Raw genomic sequence first — 22,483 nt, 5'->3', positions numbered from 1 at the left:
AAACATGAAGGAGTTTGAGGACCATGATTGAGGACCACTGACCCGTGTGACTGCACCTTGTGCATTTTTGGTAAAAAAAAAAAAAAAAGTTTTGTGTTTTTTCTTTTATTCAGTGAAGTTACTGAAAGTGGGTAGATTATACAAAGTTTTTATTGTTTAAGCAACTGTAGGAGTAACTCACAAATCCAGATGGTAAGCAGCCTGATCAACAAGGGACCGTATTTACCAGGCTGCGTAAGTTTATTTTCACATTTCTTTCATCTAAAATTTCAACTTGCAAGTTTAAATGAGTAAAATAACTGATACAATCAAAATGCAGCAGCTGTTACCATTTTAGCTCTTTTTTATTTGTTATAACGAAGCCTTCCTGTAGTTTTTGTATTCATCCCTGTTACCTTTTAACTCTTTCTGATCTTTTGTTATGTCCTTATTTCTTCTTCCTATGTCCCTCTAGTGCCCCTCAGATCCCTGCTATGAAGCCGGATTGTTGACACTCTCCTCCGGCAATGACCAGCCTCTCTCCCGCCTCCCTGCTTCCAGCCCTCTTCCTCGGGAGAGGAGGGGCCTTCTACTCCAGCCAACCTCTAGTGTAAATGTCTGGAATTCCGTTTCCGCTTTAGGGAGGGGACGGTGATTTAAAAAAAATAAAAAATTTAATGACCATACTTTCTGCTCAACTTCAATTTCCACGCCAACTCGGACAGATTTCTGTCAACTGTGTCGGATTAATCTCTTGTCTCGACGATGGCTTCTTCGCCTCAGAAGTCTCCGTCTTCTCCAAAGTCCCCGACGCCCAAGTCTCCCTCCTCCAGAAAGAAAGATGACTCGTTTCTAGGAAAACTTGGTGGAACTTTGGCGAGAAGGAAAAAAGCTAAAGAAGGTAAACATTTAGCTAAAAAACCCCAATAACTTTTACGTACCCGGATTGTTTTAAAAACCCAGTTTGTAAAAGTATCTTGCAACAATGACATACGTTTTGCATCAGAAATTGGCGAGTCTCGCAGTCTAAACCCTCACAAACTAAGGGTTTACAAAGTTTGCAAAGCTTACCCAAGACTTTTTACGCCTTGATTTTGGAGTCAACTGAGATGTAACACCTGAAAATACAACCTGTAGCGCCTTGTGCTTGTCTTTTATAGCCGGAGGCTACGTCTGTGCCCATGTATGGTAGTAAATCCTCCATTACTGTAATATGTGAGGAATGAGGCATGAGTAAACACAGGCCCGTCTCTCTACTGTGGAAGCTTATATGACAAGCTAACTCAAAGTAGTGAGTAGTGGCTTTCTTTTCCCTGCTATCTGTGCTTCCATAACTCTCTGACCTTTAGCATTTTGTGCGTTTTGTCAGTATCGGCTGTCGGGAGACTTTGTCCAACTGACCGAATATTACATTAGCTGCGAATGCAAGTTCATAACTCCACAAAAATAAATATGTTTTCACTCTAGCATTGCAGACACTAATATTGCAGTGGTGATATTTTTGCACATCACGGTAAACATGCTGCAGTGCCGCCATCGTGAAACATGGTGGTGGCAACATAATGCTGTGGGAATTATGTTGCCACCACCAGCAGAGACAGAGAAGCAAGTTGGGGTTGATAGGATTCAGCTGAATACTGACTTTGTGAAGAGGTCGAAAAATAATAACGATTGGATTGGGGGGGGATTGTTTTTACGTCAAGTTTCTATTGTCGAAAGCATTGCAGATTGAGGAGATGTGTCCACTACTTAACTACTGTTCTCAGTGCAGGTAACTTGAGACGTGTTGAGAGTCTCTTAAAGTTGTGTATCATGCACACTTGCTGGTTTTACAGCATCATTGTATGTCAGTGGTGAGATATGCTCAACTGTAGCTCTTGGTGATGAGCCCCTAGTGGTTGTGGATGTTTCACTTTGCTTCACCTGTATTTGCAATACCAAATATGTTGGATTTCAGCTATAGAAAATGTAGTAAGAATGTTTGAAAAAGCCTATTTTAGACATTCAGTTTTGCTATTTATATATATATATTTTACGGAGTGCTGCTTTGAAACTAGAGCCTGGTTAAGATGTCATTCACTACTGAAGGCTGAAGGTTTTATCACTTTATGAAAAAAGGTCTCCTTCAGCTGGATGATTACTTTGTGTCAGTCAGGATCCTGTTGCACAGCTGAGCCCAGTATTTATGTTGCCTTTTTTCATTGGTCATTCAAGCAATCACATTATATTCCAGCTTGTTCATATTCACTGCACACACACACGCACGCACACGCCCACACACACACACACTCTCTTGTATGTACGCACAGAGCAGCGTGTGGGATGTCTGCAAAGTGTTTCAATGATTTGATGGAAAATGTGGGCCGGTCTCTCTTGTGCTGATGATTGAATAAATTTAAGTCCACGCGACATTTATGGCAGTGGTTGAGTGTGCCTCGGAGAGAGGGGCCGCTGGCTGCAGCGGGCAGTAATGACTGGATGAAAGCAAAAAAAAAAGGAAAATGTTAGAGCGGAGGTAGAGGATGGGAAACAGGAGGGAAACTATACGAATGGGACTGGATGATATGAAAGAAGAGAAGGTCAGGAGGCTTTCAGAGCACGAGTGCAGCCTTGTGCATTGAACGTTGGTGCAAACTGAAAGGACAGCTCATAAATCTGAAGAAGAAATACACAATTCTTAATCCTCATTGAATATTGAGCAAATGTCAAACTTACTTCTGGGTTTAGATGTTAAACCAGAGGCAGTTTTAGAGCACAGCCTGTGGACAGTGAAGCTGCAGGGGAGGAAACTGGTCCTGGTAGCCAAGAGAGGATGCTTGAAACAGAGACATGGGCTGTGGAGCGTTCTGCCCTCCAGGTAGGACACGACATCACTCAGCATGCATTATTTTAGTGTTTTCTATTGTAGGGGACACTGGCATCTTTATTTTATTGTAATCTTTATTCAAGCAGTTTGATGTTTGAGCAAGGAGGGAGGAGCGATGCACCGCAAGGACACATTTCAATTCCTTTCATCTGGATTGAAATTGAATTTACGCAGTGCATTTGCCTTTTGTTTAAAAAAAGGTGACAGATTTATTTCGAAGCTCTAGAGCTGATTTTAAAAATATTATTATGGACCAGCTTAATGTAACAGTTGGTGAATAAGCTTTGCTAATTGGCACAGTGTTATTGTGCTGTAACTAGAACACCAAGTGAGTGTTTTTTTTCATGTACTGAGAGTTGAAGAGTTTTTTTTTTTTAGTTTCACTTCAATACAGCTTAAAACTACAGCTGTTTATAAAAAAAATATGTCTTTTACCTGACCAGTAGAAGTTGGATTGAGGATAATTTGTGTCTAATGTCCAGTGCGGCCTGTGCTATAAAACTTGACAACAACGAGGCTTCTGGAGAAACTTCAAATTTTTAAAATGTGCCTTAAAAATTTGTAAACATCTATTGTGGTTCATTTTCATGTAATAGCATCACACGGTTTATTTGGAGTTCTGAGGTGCACATCCATAATGGGAATTCCCTATTTTATCCAAAAGGTGCTCTGTCGGGTTTAGATCTGGTGACTATTGTAATACTCAGTAATATTTAAGGATCCAGTTTAAGAGGATTTGAACTTTGTGACATTGTGCATTATCCTGTTGGAAGTAGTCATCAGACATGGCTGCACTGTGGTCAGGAAGGTATGGACACTCAGCAACCAGATTAAGCCATACTTGTCTGGTACTGAGAGGGGCCCAAAGTGTGTCAAGAAAATATTTGGTGTACTACTTTTGCCAGAAGTTGCAGGCATTTTTTTTTTTTCAATCTATTGTTGTGAAATTATGGTGTGCCTGCATGAAATGTAGCCTTAGTTTTCTGTTCTCGGCCAACGGGAGGAACTCCAGGTGGTCCTCTGCTGCTGTAGCTCATGTTCTTCAGGGTTCAATGTGTTGAGCATTCGGAGTTATTATTCTACATCCGCTAGTTATAACGACTGGTTATTCAAGCTACTGCTTCCTTTCTGTCATCTCAAAATCAGTCTGTCTGTTCTTCTCTGACCTCCGATATCAACGAGGTAGGGTTGGACAATAAAACAACAACAATGTACAGAGTGGGCCAAAAGTTTCCATACATAGAAAAAATAAACATTTTATATTGGACAACTGTTTTTATTTTTGTGGGACTCTGTGTAATCGCTGCACGTCTTGGACCACTTCGTGGTTGTTCTGCAACATTTCCAGTTTTCTGAAACTTGCAAATAAGTTTTGCCACAGTGTCGTGTGTGTGTGTGTGATGCTCGTTCCATGTTTTCTGTGTAACCATGCGACCGCTTCCCAATCCAGCCATCAGTATAATTTCAGTTCTTTGCTCTTTTGTCAAACGGATCTTTTTGGGCATCTGAAATATAAAAGAAATATACATTTTACATTCTCCTATGTATTGAAACTTATGGCCCACCTTGTATATTGACTCAATAGACACGTGATCAATATCAATAGATCATACATTCGATAGAACATTCAATATATACTCTACAGGATAGTCACTGAACTTCAGTTCAGAACAGCATTCTGGGAGATGTAGGCAGAGGAAAGGCTTTAGCCTCTCAACCTCCCACAGCAAGCTAAGCAAGGTAGGTGGCATCATCAATCTCACTCACTCTTTGGTTACCTAGCAACAACCAGTTGAGTAAATTGCTCAGCAGCAGTTTTAGATTTTGCTATTGTGCCCCATAGCTGCTTAAATATAAGTGAAGTGAAAACTGTGGATGAAACGGGAAGGGTCATGCCACCTGTTTTGGAGTATTTCAGATATTTAAAACAAAAAACTATTCAATAATTATTGATATCAACAATTATCAATACCGACTGATAGGAAATGCTTATATCATGAAAAGTATTTCAGCCATATAGTCCTGTCCTACAACAAAGCTTTTTCATCTACAAAACTGCTGCTCACTGCTAACCGTACCCAAGATATGTTTTTATTAACAGGATGTGTAGACCAGAAGTCTCTGACATACTCAGAACAACCCGCCTGGCGGCAACAACATACCCCCTCATACCCCACTCTGACGCTGAGCTGAAATTTAACCAAGTCATCTTCAGCACATCTGGACGTCTAAATGCATTGAGCTGCTGCCATGTGGCTAGCCTTACAAGCAATTCAGCAGGTGTAACTAATTAAGAGGCCATGGAGTGTCCATTAGGAGAATATTTAATATGCCTGTGTCAAAGATTAAAATTATAATGGGCAAAATAGAGCATACTGATTTCCATTCATTCTTCATTACTACTCTCTGGCTGGCTGCTGGGGGACTGAACACAGGAAGTAAAAAAGAGAGAGTTCAACTGTGAAACAATGACAGGTATCGAGACACCCTGAGGGGTAAATAGCTAGAAAATCACTGCTGAAAGGATTCTGTGAAATCTGGCTCTGAAGCAGCTGATTGATTATTGTTGAGCTGCTGCATTACTTTTTAGGGGCCACAAGTTACTCTTTAGTAAGTTGTCTTTAAATAGTTTATTATTATTCAATGAATTGATGCCAAATGGAAGACCCATTTCAGAAGCACCAGAAGCTTTTAAATCACCACTTTACCTAATAGGCTGCAGTATGAAAACAGCGAGTGACTATGCAAGAAAGAAAGTCTGAGAAACTGAATTATTTAATATAACATTATTATATTATAGAAATAGCATTTGCTGTATTTCCACCTTACGTTTTAAAAATCGAAAAGTGACATGACTGACACTCAGCACACGGTGACTCTTTTTTCTTTCCTTTTTGCAGTCCTTTTTATCCATTCAGTAATGTTTTTTTGCTCACTGAAATCATGTTTGTTTTTTGTTTTTTTGGTTTTTTTTGTTTTTTTTGTGCCCTTGGCATCACAGAAGAGTATGACATCCTTTGTCATCTAAATTTTCTGAAATATATCTGTGAAACCAGCCAGCTGTTGTCTTTGCTTTGAGAGAAACCAGAAAGTTATCAAGAAATAGATGGGGTTGTGTTACATATTAACATGTCCATGTGGTCTATCTGGTTGAGCATCATCATGGGGATGTCGGGTAGCTAAGGTGGTAATTCAGAAAATAATATCACTCTGCAAGAACATTCACACACTCCTCTGTATGATGTCTTATGTGTGTGTGGATTCATGCAGATATGCGGGGCGCATGCAACCACTTGTGGGTGGTGTTGATTGGGAGGATGTTGTTCCAGTGAGAGCAGAGAAATTTGCAGGATGTTCACTTCATGCTCCTATAACACACACTCTCTCACACACACACACAAAGCAGAAATAGATCTCCCGCAATCAAACCTCCTAAGGACACTGAGAAGAAAGGCGTGCTGGGCTTCTGTAGACCACACTGAGAAGCAGGAAGCAGGCTCTCTGTGTTTGTCTGATGTCAAGTGGCTATTGGCGGAGCGCTGCTCCTGAAGGCTGTTTATGGAATCGAGGAAACGTGTAGGGAGTTGTCCAAACTGTTGCTGAAGTACTTGAGATATAATTGTAAAAAAAAACTTAATTTTTTTGCCTACAGGAGTGGTTTTTCTTGTTGAAGGTGTGTTTGAAGTGTTGTCCTGGATTATTTCATGATTCCTAGGAAGAATAGAAAAGTATAGATGTACATGGAATTTTCAAAGCAAGGTATGGAAACATATTTTAGTCCCTATCCTCATTAGTCTCAAACTGTGACAATAGTATATCTAGTGGCACTTCAGCTGCGTTTAGTGGTACTTACAGGAGATTTTAGCATCAGTTGTTACTGTAAGTACCAAAAGCCCAGTAGAAACTAAAGCAGGTGACAGGGAGGTGAGAATAAGTGCTTGAGGCTTCTTAGTCTACATTTCGTGAAGTTAGCACTGGGGTCTGGGAATAACATCAAACCCTACATATACCATTAATGTTCAGAAAACCGGTGAGATTTGCTCAATCTTGAATTAATGCCAAGGAAAATGGAGAGAGGGAAATGGATGACTCTAGGAAGGTGATTGATTCTTTCGGAACCGCTTTGCTAATCCATTATGTAACCAGGTTATATCCCACAAATGCATCGGTCATCATTGTTTATCCATTTTAACATTTCATTTTCTGTTCGTCCTCTCACTATTATTTGGAGGGCCCACTTTGTTTACCATGTTGCAACTGCAGTTACACTGGGACAATAAGAAACCTTAAAATAAGGCCTAAACACATTGAGATATATTTAGTTTTCTAAATAAAGAGTATGAAAATAGCAATAACCATCTGATTTTACATGGTTCAGCTTAGACAATAGCTCATCTTAAACTGACTAATTAAATACGTAACGTCTTGTGTAATGCTACGGACAAACAGGCAAACAAACCATAACAAATTATTTAACCATATACAAGGGAAAGCTTTACAAAAGTAAATTGAGCCTCTTAATAGTAGCATGTTTAATATCCACTTTATGATCAAGGTTCATTAATCTGATTTGTTTTGCATCCTCTTTTTCACAGTATCCGAGCTTCAGGAGGAGGGGATAAATGCCATCAATCTTCCTCTCAGTCCTTCACACTATGAGCTGGACCCTGAGGACACCATGCTAGGTAACCCTCTGTCACACACACACACACACACACACACACACACACACTGACATGCACATAGACACATCTGCACCTGTAAACAGATGCTATTTTGTGTTCAGATATAAGATTAAGATGCAGATTCATATTAAGCATGTAGATTATTTACTTATCACGTTACTGTGCTGTTTTTATTTTTATAGGTTCAAATAAGTTGAATAAGGTTTCAGCTTGACCATCTTTCTAAATGTCCAAATTTTGATCTTTTTTGTGCGCCTGCTGTCTCTGTCTTCACACATGGTATGACTCTAGTTAAGAGTCTGTGCACGGACTGTTGGGAGGGTATTTTGTTTATTTCAGCTTGTCCTGAAAATGCTCATTTTTGCAACAGACAACACAACATTCCCAGGGTGCTCAAGATATTCTCAGCAGTGCGTGAAAGTGTCCCTACAGCTTCAAGAGTAGATGGTACTGAGTGGAAAACACTCAAAGTTAGCCATTTGCAGAAACAGAAAGAGACGTACGAAGCAGTTTGAAAAGCAACTGTATTTTCTACAGCCTGTGGAGACATTTCTGCTGTTCCTTCATGCTGCAGGAAAGTGAAAGTCAGAGAAGTTTGTTTTTATCTTCTTTTTAATATTTTAACTTGTTTCTCTCACAGATAGTGCTAGATTTAGAAATGTTGACAATCTTGTGGTTATTCTCTAGGGAATAGACAAAGAAGCATTGTTTATAGTTAATTAGCTATCCACACTTGTTCTAAATTCTGATATAAGCTGCTTAAGCATTGTGAACTTTGTAAGTATTTTGTCATTAGTTTAAAGTTTTAGCTTTGCATGATGCCTGTAATGTAAACTAGTGACCAAGGCTATCAGCAGAAACAAATATTCTCATTGTTTGTCTTGTAGAACTTAAAGGAAAATAGAAATCGATTAAAATTTGTTAAAAGAACAGAATATCAGAAATCAACCTCGAAAGTTTGATTGATGCATCTCCAAATATAAAATGTTTGGAGCTCTGTGACCTGACAAGTAAAATGGCTTGATAAAAAAGTGAGAAACTCTTCAGATAAGAAACAACTCATGAGCTTTTTTTGCTTGTAACATTTATTTATTCATCAGAGGAGAATGAAGTGCGCACCATGGTGGACCCCAACTCCAAGAACGATCGCAAACTGCAGGAGCTCATAAAGGTCCGAGTTTTTAAACTCTGTATTAAGCTGTTTGTGAAAGTACTTGTTTTAGTATGTACATGTTTCAACATGTAGAAATTTTTAATTAGTATTCAATCACTTTTTGTTGTCTTTGATAATTTCATCTTTACCTTTTTTTTCTTCTGATACAATTGTGGGAAAAATAAATATTTTTACAGCATTACATATATTTTACAGATAAAGAAACAAGCATAAGTGTCTGGGCATTAATGCACAGGGAAATAAAACAAATGCAGGCAGATAGCACATTGTTCTGTCATTTTCAGATGTGCTCAAATGTGTTTTGTTTTTTTTATGGTTTAGAAATTAAATCTTACATAAACTTTGGACCTGTTTTCTTTTGTGGAAGCTTCACTTCTTTGTGCTTGCTTTTCTATCTACTAACCCCATTATTTCTACATTTCGTTTATAAATTATATATTTTAAAAAAATCTAACTTTCACTTATACATTTGCTCAAACATTTCCCTGTTTTTCTGTGATGCAGGTGTTGATCGACTGGATAAATGACGTCCTGGTGGGCGAGAGGATCATTGTGAAGGACCTGACTGAAGATCTGTATGATGGGCAGGTTCTGCAGAAGTTATTTGGTGAGAACTTGAACCCTCACAGAATCTGGCTGGACTATTTTAGTGTACCAAATCACACATCTTTTCATGTTATATTAAAATTTGTTTTTTATTTGTTCTCTGTCTCTAAAGATTCTGATTAATCAAATTAATAACAATCTGTGGAGTTGTTCGGTAATGAACAATAACCCTACAACAATCCCAAAGCATAAGAAATGTAGCCAATGGAGGTAGAGTTTGGCAAAGGACTTTGTAAAATAATCACAAGATTCCTCATTTTTGCCATAGACAAGCTCCTGTTATTGCCAAAATTGATTGAAGGAAGTGACTTTAAAATTAAATTGCAGTCATGGCAGGCATCTAACTCATTCAGGACTAAAACAAAATTCTTGCAAGCTGTGGGGTATTGTGTAAGTGTAGATTTCTTTCTACAACCAAAAATAAAGATATTGTGTCAATTTGTTTCTCCAGTCCTCCTGATGTCATTGACATTAAAAAGACTAAATCAAACTAACAGAATACTCATTTAAGCCTGTTTTAGACTCACCCTGCGGAGTGTTATCTCATTCACTTGTGTTACAGAAAAGTTGGAAGGTGAGAAACTGAACGTCGCAGAGGTGACTCAATCTGAGATCGCCCAGAAGCAGAAGCTGCAGACTGTTTTGGAGCGCATCAACGAATCGCTCAAGCTGTCCACCAGAAACATCCGCTGGAATGTCGACTGTAAGAAAGAAATATGACGTTTTATTTGTGTTTTCGTAAACACTCAGCCTTTTCAGTGTCTTCTCTCAATTTCTACATATTTCTGAGCAGTGTGTTTTTATTTGGACGGCCTGGGAAAGTGTGAAATTGGGTCTTGTTCTCTTTCAAGTCTGCTTAAGTGTTGAAAAAAGATAAATTAGCATACCTTCATAAAAAAATATAAAGATCAGAATTATTTTGATTATTACTTGGATTTGATTAATATTTGGTTTGCAACATCACAACTAGAATTGTTTTTTTGGGGGGGAGGGGGAGTTATTTTGAAACTTTTTTTTGTTTCAAAATAATGCACACTTATTTAAAAATCCACAAAAAGAGATTTCAGTTTTCATTTGCCCTGTAAATCCTCTTACTTCTGTATTTTAAGTATTTGTATTCCCCAAGGTTCTCCATTGATCTTTGGTTTCGATTTTTGGAATGAATTTATCTTTAAATTCATTACAACACTATTAGAGTATTATAAACTATTGTCAGAGCTGGGCATTTCCAGAATAAAGAAAAACAGAAAAATAACATCTTAAAACACTGCTGAATTGTAGGCAAGCGTCTGCCTGATGTTGTTTTATAATTAGTTAAGAAAAATAAAACCCGACTAAAATCAAATATTCCTATCTTAAAGATCTTTGGGAAAAATCTGGAAATGTATGGAAATGATTTAACTTTCAAGTGGAAAATTTGTAGGAAGACTGCATTTGCTTTAGATTTAAGCTCACATACTACCACATGAATTCCTCAATGGTGAGAACTGCTTTTTAACTCGACCAAAACGAAAATGTCAAGAGAAAAAGAAAACTACTGAACCGATTTTCTGTTTCAGGAAGAAACTTGCAAACACAAAGAAAAGGAAAAAAAGAAAATCAATAAAGTGAGAGCAGTGCACCACAGAAGGACAGTACTAAATGCATTTTTTTCATAATAAAAAAATACTTTGACATTCTTACTTGGGTTTCTGGTGGAGGCTGTGTCCTTGAAAAGCTATTGTTGTGAGACGTCCTCAGAAATGCTAAGGAGCACAGTCAATAACATGGAATGTAATTGATTTCGCTGTCCTTTTATTTGAAGAGCTTTTTCCTAATCAATGTTGTTTTGTTTGTTTTCCTTTGATCTCTCATTTGATGTTGTAGAAATACTCTCATTCCTGAATTAGCCTTACATGCATGGACGATGTAAAGAACGCCCTTTTAACGCTCACCCTGTGATGCAGTAATGCCACTGACTTCGATCGGAAGCTTTAGACTTAATTGATTCTTTGATTGTTTTCTGGATTATAAACCCTATTTGCTGGCTTGCTAGTGCCTCACAAGATGAAACTATACAGTCTGTTTCTGATGGAGCAAATCGTGCGCTCAGTTTTTAAATCTTATACACGGAACGCCATAAAAAAGTGTTTGACCCCTTATGGGTTTCTACTGTTGTTGGTTTTTTTATGTGTCAGATCACCCAAAAAATAAACAGCAGACACAGATAACCGGAGGAAAGGCCAACCAAGTGCAGTTCTCAAAGGTTGATTTCATTTAATAAGTGGGAACTCACCTGACCCGAAGTGGAAAAAAATATTGCACTTTTAAACAGCTGCCAACAAGCATTTGCCACAACTGTTTGTTAGTTTGTTTACTGTGTAAGAAAACTTCAGTTTTTTTGCGGACCTTTCCCCTCAATAAAAGAGATTATCATTTGAAAACAGCATTTTTTTTTATTCACTTAGGGTTTTTTTTTTTTTTGTCTACTTTTAATATTTTTTTGGTCACTTGGAACAGACGAAAACAAAAAAACCTTTATAGTGTCAAATAATTTTTCATATTATTCATATTGTTGTCATTAACAAATAAATGATAACATAAGAAAAGGTAAAAAAAAAACAAACAGTCCAATTACTTAATCTCCTGTTTCAGTAACTTAATTTCACGCCGACTATCAGTAAAAATCCACATCTAAATTCTCTAAGCTACTCTTAAAAATGGGGAAGACAGGAGAACATCCCATCTTCATCAATCTGGCAGTAGCTACAAGAAATAACTTCTCACGTCAACTTAACCTGGAGCAATAATTAAAGTTTACAAAAACTGGAACTACACCAAATGAGGCTGCTTGTCTTTCCACCGCACACAATGTGGAAATTGGTAACTCAGCTATCATCAACAAACTAACACAAACTCACACAGTCTCTATACCAACAATTACTTACTGTCTATATGCAAAGGAGAAGACTTTATCTGTCCCATCATCCCACATGTTATTGCTTGAAGTTTGACTATTTCTTCCTGTGGTTCTTCTTCCCATATCAGCGGTCCATGCTAAGAGTATAGTCGCCATCCTGCACCTGCTGGTGGCGCTGTCACAACACTTCAGAGCACCAATCAGATTGCCAGACCATGTTTCTATTCAAGTAGTGGTGGTTCAGGTTGGTGTCTTTTTTTTGTTTGCTAAATTGTGCACTCTTTCACCATGATTACAGAAGCTGGTGCCTTTTTATATTAACACTCTCAGATATTTTTTTTACTTAGTCTTTTAATTTTCAACACCTTGTTTTCTTTTCTTCTTTTTCTTACTTTTTCCTCTCATTTGGCAGCACAGCTTGCATAACATGTATACAATGAGTCCCTTTGTGTCTTTCAGAAGAGAGAGGGCATCCTTCAGTCCCGGCAAATCCAAGAAGAAATCACTGGTAACACAGAGTGAGTACATGTCTTTGTGTTGGCCATTCTTACACCTCACCGCACACTTCAGCACCGCTGAAAGATATTAGAGTTGGTGCTTCAAAGAAACCTCCCGATAATAACTTTTTGCAAAACACATTGTACTCTTGAAGCGCAAATAGCTCAGCCTTTGTACCTTTTCAGAAAAATGTTTGGGTGGTGTAACTCTGAACTGCCAACCACTGTTGTGTCAAAACAAAACAACCAGGCAGTTAAACATCCAGGTCTGTTAAGAATTTGTTCTGTTTTGACTTTGTTGTCTTAGTTACATAATTCAGATACCAAAACAAATGTTAATTTTAAAAACAGAATTTAACATTTTTGTAGTTTAATGTGTGCCTGGGAAATCAACAGAAGACTCTCGGATGGGTGCAGCTAGAAATGAAAAAAGATTTACTACACAAAATATAAAAAACATTACCTTAATAGTATCAGAAATATATCATTTCGTATATGTTGCATTTACGACATATCATGAAAAAGTTTTTCATTTGTGCACATTGATGAAAAGAAAACATGAGAAGTATGCAGATCAGTTTTAGGGTAGTGTTAGCTTACTTTAAAATAAATAACACCTATATTTAGTACTTAATAACCTAGAATGTGCCACCTCAAAAATTCTCTTCTCTTGTTTAAATATAGATTTCATTTTCTGAGAATTTGAAGTTTGCATCCCCCTCTTTCCCTGAGCCAGTGGAACAAATGTGCCCAGGTGAAATGACGACCATTGAATCTAAACAAGCACTGTGATGGCACCCTCAGCTGAAGAATTAGACAATTTTAACCAAGCAGAGCCTCTCTCGGTCTTTTTGTCTTCCCTGTGAGGGAGTCCTGCAGCCTGACAGCACCAACGAGGGAGATAACAGCAGGCCAACACTCACACACACTCACATTTGGTTGTGGTGGATGGATAGATTGCTAATAGCACGCACACACACAATGGTGGTCACAGTGGAAATGGGTTATTACCACACCACCAGGACCGTTGCCCGGACCTGCCCGCGTTTGCCATCAGAGATTACACCGTGAACATGTGTGCGTGTGATTTTTGTGTGTTTCTTTGTTTGTGCGGCTGCCATTTCTCGCTGGCCTGCCCGCTGCGATATCTTTGCCTTCGGGGACACTCATGCTGCAGTGATCCCTACCCTCCAGAACCACCTGAGCCTTTCCAACAAAAACCTCCTCCAAAGTGCGGACGGTATAATAACAGACAAGAGGCCCTTCATTCCCACAGAAAAGCAGGATGTTCTGCTCAGACATGTCTTCATTTATTGTTTTAATACCCTGCAGTATTTGAGGTGATTGCATTGTACTGTAACATGTGGCTGTTATAACAATCCCTAGTTATTTAAACACCTAGGGTAACAATCTGTTTCCATTGTTAATCATATTATTATAGTTGGCTGTATTATTATTGTATTGTCATTTGTTTAACATGATCCCTCCATTCTTTGCATTCCTCTGTGATTGAACCTGAAGCATCTTAAACATTCCTGTTTATTATGAACATTCAAGTGTGAAATTTTCAATATGAAAAAACCTGCTTCTGATTTCTGATTCTTTTTTTTTCCCCCAGGGCTTTTTCTGGCAGACATGGTAGGTATTTATATAAATATATATTTTTAAATATTTCCCCTTCTTGCATCCTTTTGTTATTTTGTATTTATTAATACATTTTCTTTATCCTCCTCAGAGCGCGATGCTTTTGACACCCTGTTCGACCACGCTCCAGATAAGCTGAATGTTGTCAAAAAGGTAGCGAGGCTTCACAGCAACATCACAGATTTATCTGTCATCTCTGACACAGTCATGCAGAAGTGTGACATTTTATAATGAAACAAAGAGACCCAGCGCTCACACACAATCCTGAACACTCTGAAACGTTAATGTTCTCAGTATCTCAATAAGTGAGGGATAGTAAACTAGAATATATAAAATGTTAGTATTACTAGACTTTTCTGTTGTCTTAAGGTTGGAGCATCCATCCATCTATCCATCCTGGTCACTGTAAAAAAGTGTGACTTAAGTTAATGTCTTTTGTTTTCTTTTAGATTTTAAAATGTATCTAAAAATGGCTTTAAGGATGTCATTCTAGGGAAGTATGAACTTTGAAATGAGTAGGTTATATAATACCTTTTAAAGATAACGTCAATCAGAACTCTCAGAAATGTTTGATAGGAGACATGTTTAACTTTTTGTTACATCACCGGTTATTTTACTTTCATTTTCTTTGTTTGGGAACTGAGGATGGCATTTAGAGAAATTTGTTCGTTCTTGCTGTTTATAAGATTTAAGCTTCTTAACAGTCTGCAGTTGTTTACATCTAGTCTAGCACTGAAATATGAGCTGCAGGCCGACCAGTGAGAGAAACTGGCCCTCCAGATGATGCATTTTCCATAGTTTTAAAAACCAATTAAATTTTTCTATTCTGACTATTTTAGTGCAGTTTTGACCCGATTCAAATAAATACTAAGATGACCTGAGTGATCTTGAAGAACTCTGATGTTGTATAAACTTTGGAGAATGAAATGTTATTTTTCTCTGTTTCATCGCCATTCTTAATTGTTTTACTTTCAAATTCCAAATTTCAACAAGGTTTGATTTTTTTTTTTTTTTTTTTTTTTTTTTTTTTTTTTTTTGCATTCCAAATAATTTTTGTTTAAAGTAATGAATATCAGTGTCAACTTTTAATTAGTTAGGGGTGCAATAATTTACAAATCAATGTATTCCAGTTACGCTTACTTTATATTGAAAACTGTTTTGTTTTTTAAATAGCAATTAACATCATTTTTGCCATTATCATTAAACACTTTATTGCTTGTATCCATGATTTTTTGTTTCTTTGTTGTGTTTTAGACTTTGATCACTTTTGTGAACAAACACCTGAACAAGCTCAATCTAGAAGTGTCTGAACTGGACACACAGGTGAGTCACATATTTACCTATCTTAACCTCACTGCTAAAATGTCATTTAAGATTCAGGAGTTGACTTGTCCTTGTTGACCTGGGCTAAGTCTAGCTGCTTTGGATCTATCTTTATTTAACGGGTTCTTTATCTCATCAACAGGCACCTATGTGGAAGGTTTTACTAGAAAAATTTGGATTTTTTTTTTTTTTTCATGCCATACAGGAAATGAAAAGCTTCTCTTAGTTTCTTACAACCTTTGTTCCAGTGAAACTCAATCTGTCAAAATGATTACTGTGATGGCAAAACAGTTGACCAGATTCTTTAAACAATATTATTTTTCCCGTTGTGTCAAATTTGTCTTCATGTTTTTGTGCGTCTGTTTATGTTTAGTTTGCAGATGGGGTTTATCTGGTGTTGCTGATGGGTCTGTTGGAAGGATACTTTGTGCCACTCTACAACTTCTTCCTCACACCTGAGAATTTTGACCAAAAGGTACAAAGTCTTGATTGTCTTTCTACTTAAATACCTCCAATGACCACGTTGAAGGCATCTAATGGATTTCCTTTTTAAGTATCTTATTAATTAAAGAGTCATCCAATTTGGAATGAGAACCGTTTGAAACGGAGACCACATCTTTAGTAAGGAAGTGTGGAAAATGAATCTTACCTTAGCTGTTTGTAGAATCATTTAATGAAGTTAGATTAAAGTCAGAAGTTGTGAGAGGCTAATAACCAGAAAAGAGGTTAGGATGTAAGGATGCCTCAGTGCTCTACTGGCCGTCACAGGTTAGAGTCCTGACCTGTTGAACTTTGCCGAATGTCTTTCCCCTCTTTCACAACCCACTTTGCTGTTGACTTACTGTCAAGTAAAGACCAATAGAGCAAAAAAAACATTGTAATATATATATATATATATATATATATATATTTGAAATTGCAAGGTTGAAATAATTTATACACTTTTCCTTGCCATCCTAATGTTTAGGTCCCTTCACTGAGTCTCTATAAGATTCAAATCAGTAATCTGGCTGGGCTCTCACAAAATCTTAATATTATTCCAAGTCAGAAGATATAATAAAAAAGATTACAGTACTTTAGACTGAAATATGCCAAGGGAATGATTATTTTTTGGCTGTACTGCACATCTGTTGCATTGCTTTTTTTTTTTTTTACCTTCATAATCTGATTTAAAAGACTGAAAGCATGTTTGACATGTAGAGTTACATACATGGTTAAATCCTGTTTCTTTAAACTCTGATGCAATGTTAGTTTTCACTACACTGCAGAGTGCTAACCTGTCTATTCCGAACCAATCTCTCCTGGCAGACGCAAACTTGAAATCTCCCCAAAACAACACTAACCCCACTTTCTTCCCTCTGTATTTTCTGAAGTGTTGTTGTCCACTCTGCTGCATTGTTACCGTTACTCCTATTTTTTTTTTTCTTTCTGAGCTCATCTTCATCCTGACCCACAGTTTAAGCAACACTCTTAAATCAATACTCCATTTCGGAGGAGCCTTCTGTGCTCGGAGCCAGGACTCTCCTCTCAATAGCTTGATAAATGTCGCTCGTTCTCCCCGGAGCCCATTCGGCTCAGCCGAGTACTACGGTATTCTGAACAGGCAATCTGCGGACACCACAGTAGCCTTTTGTTTGGGTTTTAGCCAGCAGCCCCTGCCAAGCTGCGGAGCAGAATGGGCATCGGTGCTACAATGCACACAGCCTTTCCTGGCCCAGAAGAACAGGCACCGGCCCCACAGCATCTGTAATCTCCTATTGCACAGGGAAACAGTGGAGTGGCTCAGGGGCTCGGCTCTGTTTCCGTGTGTGTGTTCGAGGCCTATCAACGATACACCAGGGGTGGGCTGAAAAGTAGCACAAGGCATCAAGAAATCACTCCTGCTCCTGCTCAGTGGATCTCTTCTTCAGGCTCTTCCAGTCTGCTTTTTTGTATTAGATGGGCTTAGGTCACGCTTTTCACACAATAAGCCTTTGTTGGGCAAAGCTTTTAGTACTTCACAGCAGGAAGGGTATACACACACACACATCCTAAGAGCACACACACACACACACACACGCACACAAATGATGGGCAGGGAATAGAAAACATCTTTCAACTGTTAGCCTCTTCTCCCTGATTGGTCTTCCTCTTCCCCTACAGTTCTTTTTACCCTCTAGAGATTGCTGTGGAAGTCCTTTTTTTGGTTTTCTGAACACAACTGGATCCCTGCTCATCCGACACTGTAGGTCTGTCAGCAACCTTAGAAAATGGCAGACTAAAGAAAATATCATTCTCATACTTCAGACATCATAATTATGACATAATTTGTCTGCATGTCACCCAGAGTTTCTAGCCAATCTGGAAATTGAACTAATTTAATTTCAGCATTTTTCATGTCCAGAAGCAAATGGAAAAAGACAAAAATAAAGTTGAAATTATTTTTTTTTTTCACATTTGATTTCCTTACCTATGTTGTAAATGTTTTGTTTTTCCTCTTGTCCTTTTTTCCTGTTCTCCTTTGTCTTTCCTCCTTCCTGCTTGTATGTCTTTCCCTCCCTGTTTCTTTATTGCCTTGGTTCTGTCCCTCCATCATTGTGTCCTAATTCACTTCTGTCATGTCGTCTTTTCTCAGTTTTCTGCTTCATGTTATTACCTCTTTTTTCTCCTTGGGTACTTTCTTCTTTTCTTCTTTGTGCCCTCAGTTTCTTACTTCTTTCCTTCCTCTGTTGTGACCTTGCTTCCTTCCCCCTTCCTCCAGTTATTTGCAGATTAATTACTATTAAACAAAGCAAAATTCAACAGTTTTGTACAGATGTTTTCCTGAAGAAGTTTTATATTATTTTTTTTACATTAAACCTTTGGATTTCTCATACACTAAAAAAATACAATATAAACAAAGATTTGCCCTTTTAAAATGTAAATTAGATGTATAAGTGCCACTGACAGCAATAAATACAAAATATATATTTATAAAAATGTACAAATAATAAGTGTGAGTGGTCCAATTGTTTAGCCGTAAGTACAACTTCAAAGGTGAAGGAATCAATTTCCATTTCTCCCTGTAAATAAGTATTAAAATTACTTACAAACTACTGCATTTTAAAATGTACTTAATATTTTTGAGTTCAGTTCAATTTAATTCATTAGATTTCATACATTTTTCTACACTAAGTGGGAAGTGAGTGAAACAGATTTGGTGGGCTGCACAAAGTTTGCACCTTAATACATGCAAGATCAGCATCAATCAGTGAGCTGTACAGCTTTTCATCAAACATTTATTCAGCGGAAAACGTATCAGACCGGCTGTTCATAGAGCAGCTTTGAATAATTTTGATTGGCCTCAATAAAGAATAGTAAAAAAATACCTGGCAATCCAGCAAATGTAGCTGATGCAGATTTTCACATTTTGTATATTATATATATATATATTGAATGCTTTTTATTTCAGGTTAGCAAATAATTATGACCCCTAAGATAAATTCACTAAAATAAGTATTCATGTTGAGGGATTATTATAGGCGTCACCAGTTATGTGACGTCATAAGTGGCTACCGACTCCCCTGGCAATCTATATAGATGGAATCACTGTCTGGACCTTGGACCTTTTTTGATGCTGGTGATGGGGACATGTGGACATTAATAATTTAAGCTGCTGGCTTTTTTTGTGCTGCTCTTAAAGGCTAAAGTACTTACAGAGCACAGCTGTGCATGAATAAACCCACCTGAGGTGTGCGTTCCCTTGTTAGAAAGTGTGACGGCATCATCTTTCTCCCTACAGGTTCACAACGTGTCGTTCTCCTTTGAGCTGATGCAGGACGGAGGCCTGGAGCGACCAAAGCCCCGACCTGAGGGTGAGATGCCTGTTCATCACTTTTATGCTTTCCACATTTGCTTTTTTTAAACAGTACCGTGTCCTGAAAAGGAAACACTGACTGAAACTGTAAGTAATATCTTATGCCTAAATTGGGTCAAAACATTTAATGTTAAAAGACTTTCTTTAAGCGATGTATCCATCCATTATATTCTCTTTTCATGCATCCATTCTGGCAATTTTTTTTTTTCTGGAAATCTAGAAAAGAGAGAAATTAAATTTTTGGAACCGCCGAGCCAAAGTTCAGAACTAAATTAGAATGGAAATCTGTTCGGCTGCATGGAGAGTTCTGTGGACAAGAGATGTCCTTGCAATCCGAACTCATGGAAAGTGAAGTGGGCAGAAACAGAAATCAGGTCAATATGTGGTCAGACCCCTACCAAGAGAGATCATCATTTTAAAAATGCAATCAAAAGTATTGCTTTAAGCTTGTGCATGCTTTTGAAACCATGTTTTTGCAGATTTTTCCATTTAGTTATTTAATTTTTCTTTCTAACAGTTCCTTGACTTTCAGTTGAATTGTGCAAGCCACATTAAAAATAGAAAAAGTTTTGAAATATTTTAAAATTGTATTCATTTTTCATATGACAAAAAACATGGACTGGATGGAATATGAGTACCGGTAATTGAATAGGCTTCTGGCATTTATTTGATTATTTCTCTGTCAATGATATTTGTCATAATCAGCTTGGCTTCACATTAAGTTTTTCTGTTTTTTCTTTTTGCAAAAGAAAATATTTACCTGGTTGGTTTTCAGATTTAAAAAATTGCTTATATTTGCCTAATCTTTAATTCTCTCTTGTCGTTTTCCTCAGATATTGTGAACTGCGACCTTAAATCAACTCTGCGTGTCCTGTATAACCTTTTCTCCAGGTACAGGAACGTGGAGTGAGCGTTGCACTTCACAAGTGGGAACTCGTTATAGCAACCACAACTTATCAGTGTTTTGTATCCCCTGTGTGTATTTAATATTGTATTTTCTAACAAATGCATGAATCACATTCAGTCTGCTAGATATCAAATCACATAAATCTGTATCTACTTCCACTTCTGCAGAGATGTGCAGCTTCTTTTTTTTTTTTTTATAAATAAATAAATAAAACTTTTTGTGAAAAATTGCAGGAACATCTTGCAGATTTAGAGCTGAAAAACATTCAGACATATTATCAAAGCTTAGTTAAGTCCATTGGTGTGTTACCCCAAATAAATATCATGACCACATTTCAGATTATCTTTATATTTTATCCGAAATGCAAAAGAAAGAAAAGAACGTTTATGCGTATTTATTGTGCATTTTGATACCCCTTTCCCAGCTGTTAGAAAATGTCCTCCAGGTTTGTTTATGTTCTCATAAGTGCCTTTATTTAAACCTGTGAATACTATCAGCTTGATACTGGGAGGAATGGACTCCAGCTGTCTTAATGCTCCAGATTTCCTTTGCAGACCAAGTAGAACCGTAAAGATTTTTGACCAAAGCTTTGCTGTACTCGCATAATTACACATAAAAATTTCGCCTTTTTGTATTGTATTCCATAAAATTTGTTTTCTTTTTAACTGAGGTGCATAAGCATCTAAAAAACTTTTTTACAGTATATATATATATATATATATATATATATATATATATATATATATATATATACATATACATATATATATATGTGCATCAGATGTTTCTGTTTATGCTCTAATGCTCTACATTCAATAAACATTTCAGTGTCTGAATGTGCTTAAACTTTCTGCCCTCAACAGAAATAAAGAGGAATGCGTTTCCAACGAAAACAAAGCAAAGAAAAAAAAAATTGGGGTCAAAATGCTTCAAATTTTCTGAGCACAGAACGACAAGTGAACCTCCACAACAATTTTCTTTTCACTAAATTGAGACAGACTGTTAGAGAAGCGGTGTAAAAGCTTTCTGAATTGGAGCTGACCCCATCGTAGACCGAAATAGACAGAGGAGTCACTGAATGGATGAAAAGGTTCATTTCTCCTCACACATTCCACAATAGCCTTTGAAAAGGTAGGGGGGAATTGGGTGTGTACGCGCGCGTGTTGATGTATAATTGATGATGCAGCCGTGGCATTGCACGGGCCAACTCGAGCTGCACAGGCATTCGAATTGAGATTTTTTGGATTCTGTGTTGCTTTTCAATTAGTTTGGTGTCCATTGTGTGTCCGCTGTATAGCCATTAAAAAACAAACAAACAAAAAAACAATATCGAAAATAAACAAAACAAAAGCAAGAAATGCTTTTGTTTTGTCGCATTGTGCAGTTGATGATTTAATTTTCAACTCGGTTTTAAAGGTAGGGCTGAAGTGTCTCCTTCAGCATCGCTGTGCTGCAAAAATTCAGCCTTTGTTCCTAGAGAAGTTGAATGAAATAGTAATATGAACAGAATAAAATTTAAAACATAGATGGATGTGTAAATATGTCGAGTTAATGTCATATACATGTCATGACAAAAATGTTAACACCCCATTAGATTTAGAAATGTTCATTGCAGGTCAAGTTAACTACAGGTAAACCCAAAACTGTCATAGCCGAGAAAAATATTGGGCTACCCAACGTCGTCTACCAGTCTTCAATATCAACTTAAAGAAAGTTTGATCCACTTCTCGGCTTCCTCAACCACCCTCTGATCTTAGGTAGCATTCATTGTAGAATCTAGTGGTGTTGAGCAACGACCAACCAAAACCGTGACACTTCCACCGACGTGTTTCATAGCATTCCTGAAGTCCTGGTCTTTATCTTCATTGCCAAACATTCAATCAGCTCTTTGTATTTTTCTTACAGATCAAAGATATCCTCCCATAGAAGTTAATCTTCTCACTGAGTTCTCTAGACAACTGTGTAGTGATGGTAGGATATTTACTGCTTATATCTATTCCACAGAATCTCACTTTAAATCGTTTTGACCTGGATGAATCAGCATCCTAACAGGCAACCGAATTTCTTA

The 22,483-nt window shown here is 37.4% G+C and overlaps 1 protein-coding gene across 1 annotated transcript; it reads left to right on the top strand.

The window, feature by feature from the left end:
• Nucleotides 1-167: 167 nt before the first annotated feature.
• Nucleotides 168-21,047, top strand: parvaa (parvin, alpha a). The gene is made up of 14 exons (XM_044124979.1): nt 168-234; nt 455-880; nt 7,441-7,530; nt 8,631-8,701; nt 9,209-9,311; nt 9,873-10,013; nt 12,338-12,453; nt 12,669-12,727; nt 14,325-14,344; nt 14,442-14,503; nt 15,605-15,673; nt 16,047-16,148; nt 19,434-19,506; nt 20,342-21,047. Exons 2-14 carry the CDS (start codon nt 745-747, stop codon nt 20,416-20,418), a joined length of 1,119 nt encoding a protein of 372 aa, XP_043980914.1. The 5' UTR covers nt 168-234; nt 455-744; the 3' UTR covers nt 20,419-21,047.
• Nucleotides 21,048-22,483: the final 1,436 nt, after the last annotated feature.

Source organism: Gambusia affinis, linkage group LG08, assembly GCF_019740435.1.
Source record: "Gambusia affinis linkage group LG08, SWU_Gaff_1.0, whole genome shotgun sequence".
Lineage (NCBI taxonomy): Eukaryota > Metazoa > Chordata > Actinopteri > Cyprinodontiformes > Poeciliidae > Gambusia > Gambusia affinis.
Note: the sequence above shows the minus strand (reverse complement) of the source record. Positions and strands in the feature narration are given on the sequence as shown.

Bases quoted from the DNA above. Each gene is read 5' to 3' on its own strand.
- parvaa (XM_044124979.1), top strand. From the start codon at position 745: ATGGCTTCTTCGCCTCAGAAGTCTCCGTCTTCTCCAAAGTCCCCGACG. The intron at 16,149-19,433 runs GTACAAAGTCTT...TTCTCCCTACAG, and splicing joins CTGAGAATTTTGACCAAAAG to GTTCACAACGTGTCGTTCTC. The intron at 19,507-20,341 runs GTGAGATGCCTG...CGTTTTCCTCAG, and splicing joins ACCAAAGCCCCGACCTGAGG to ATATTGTGAACTGCGACCTT.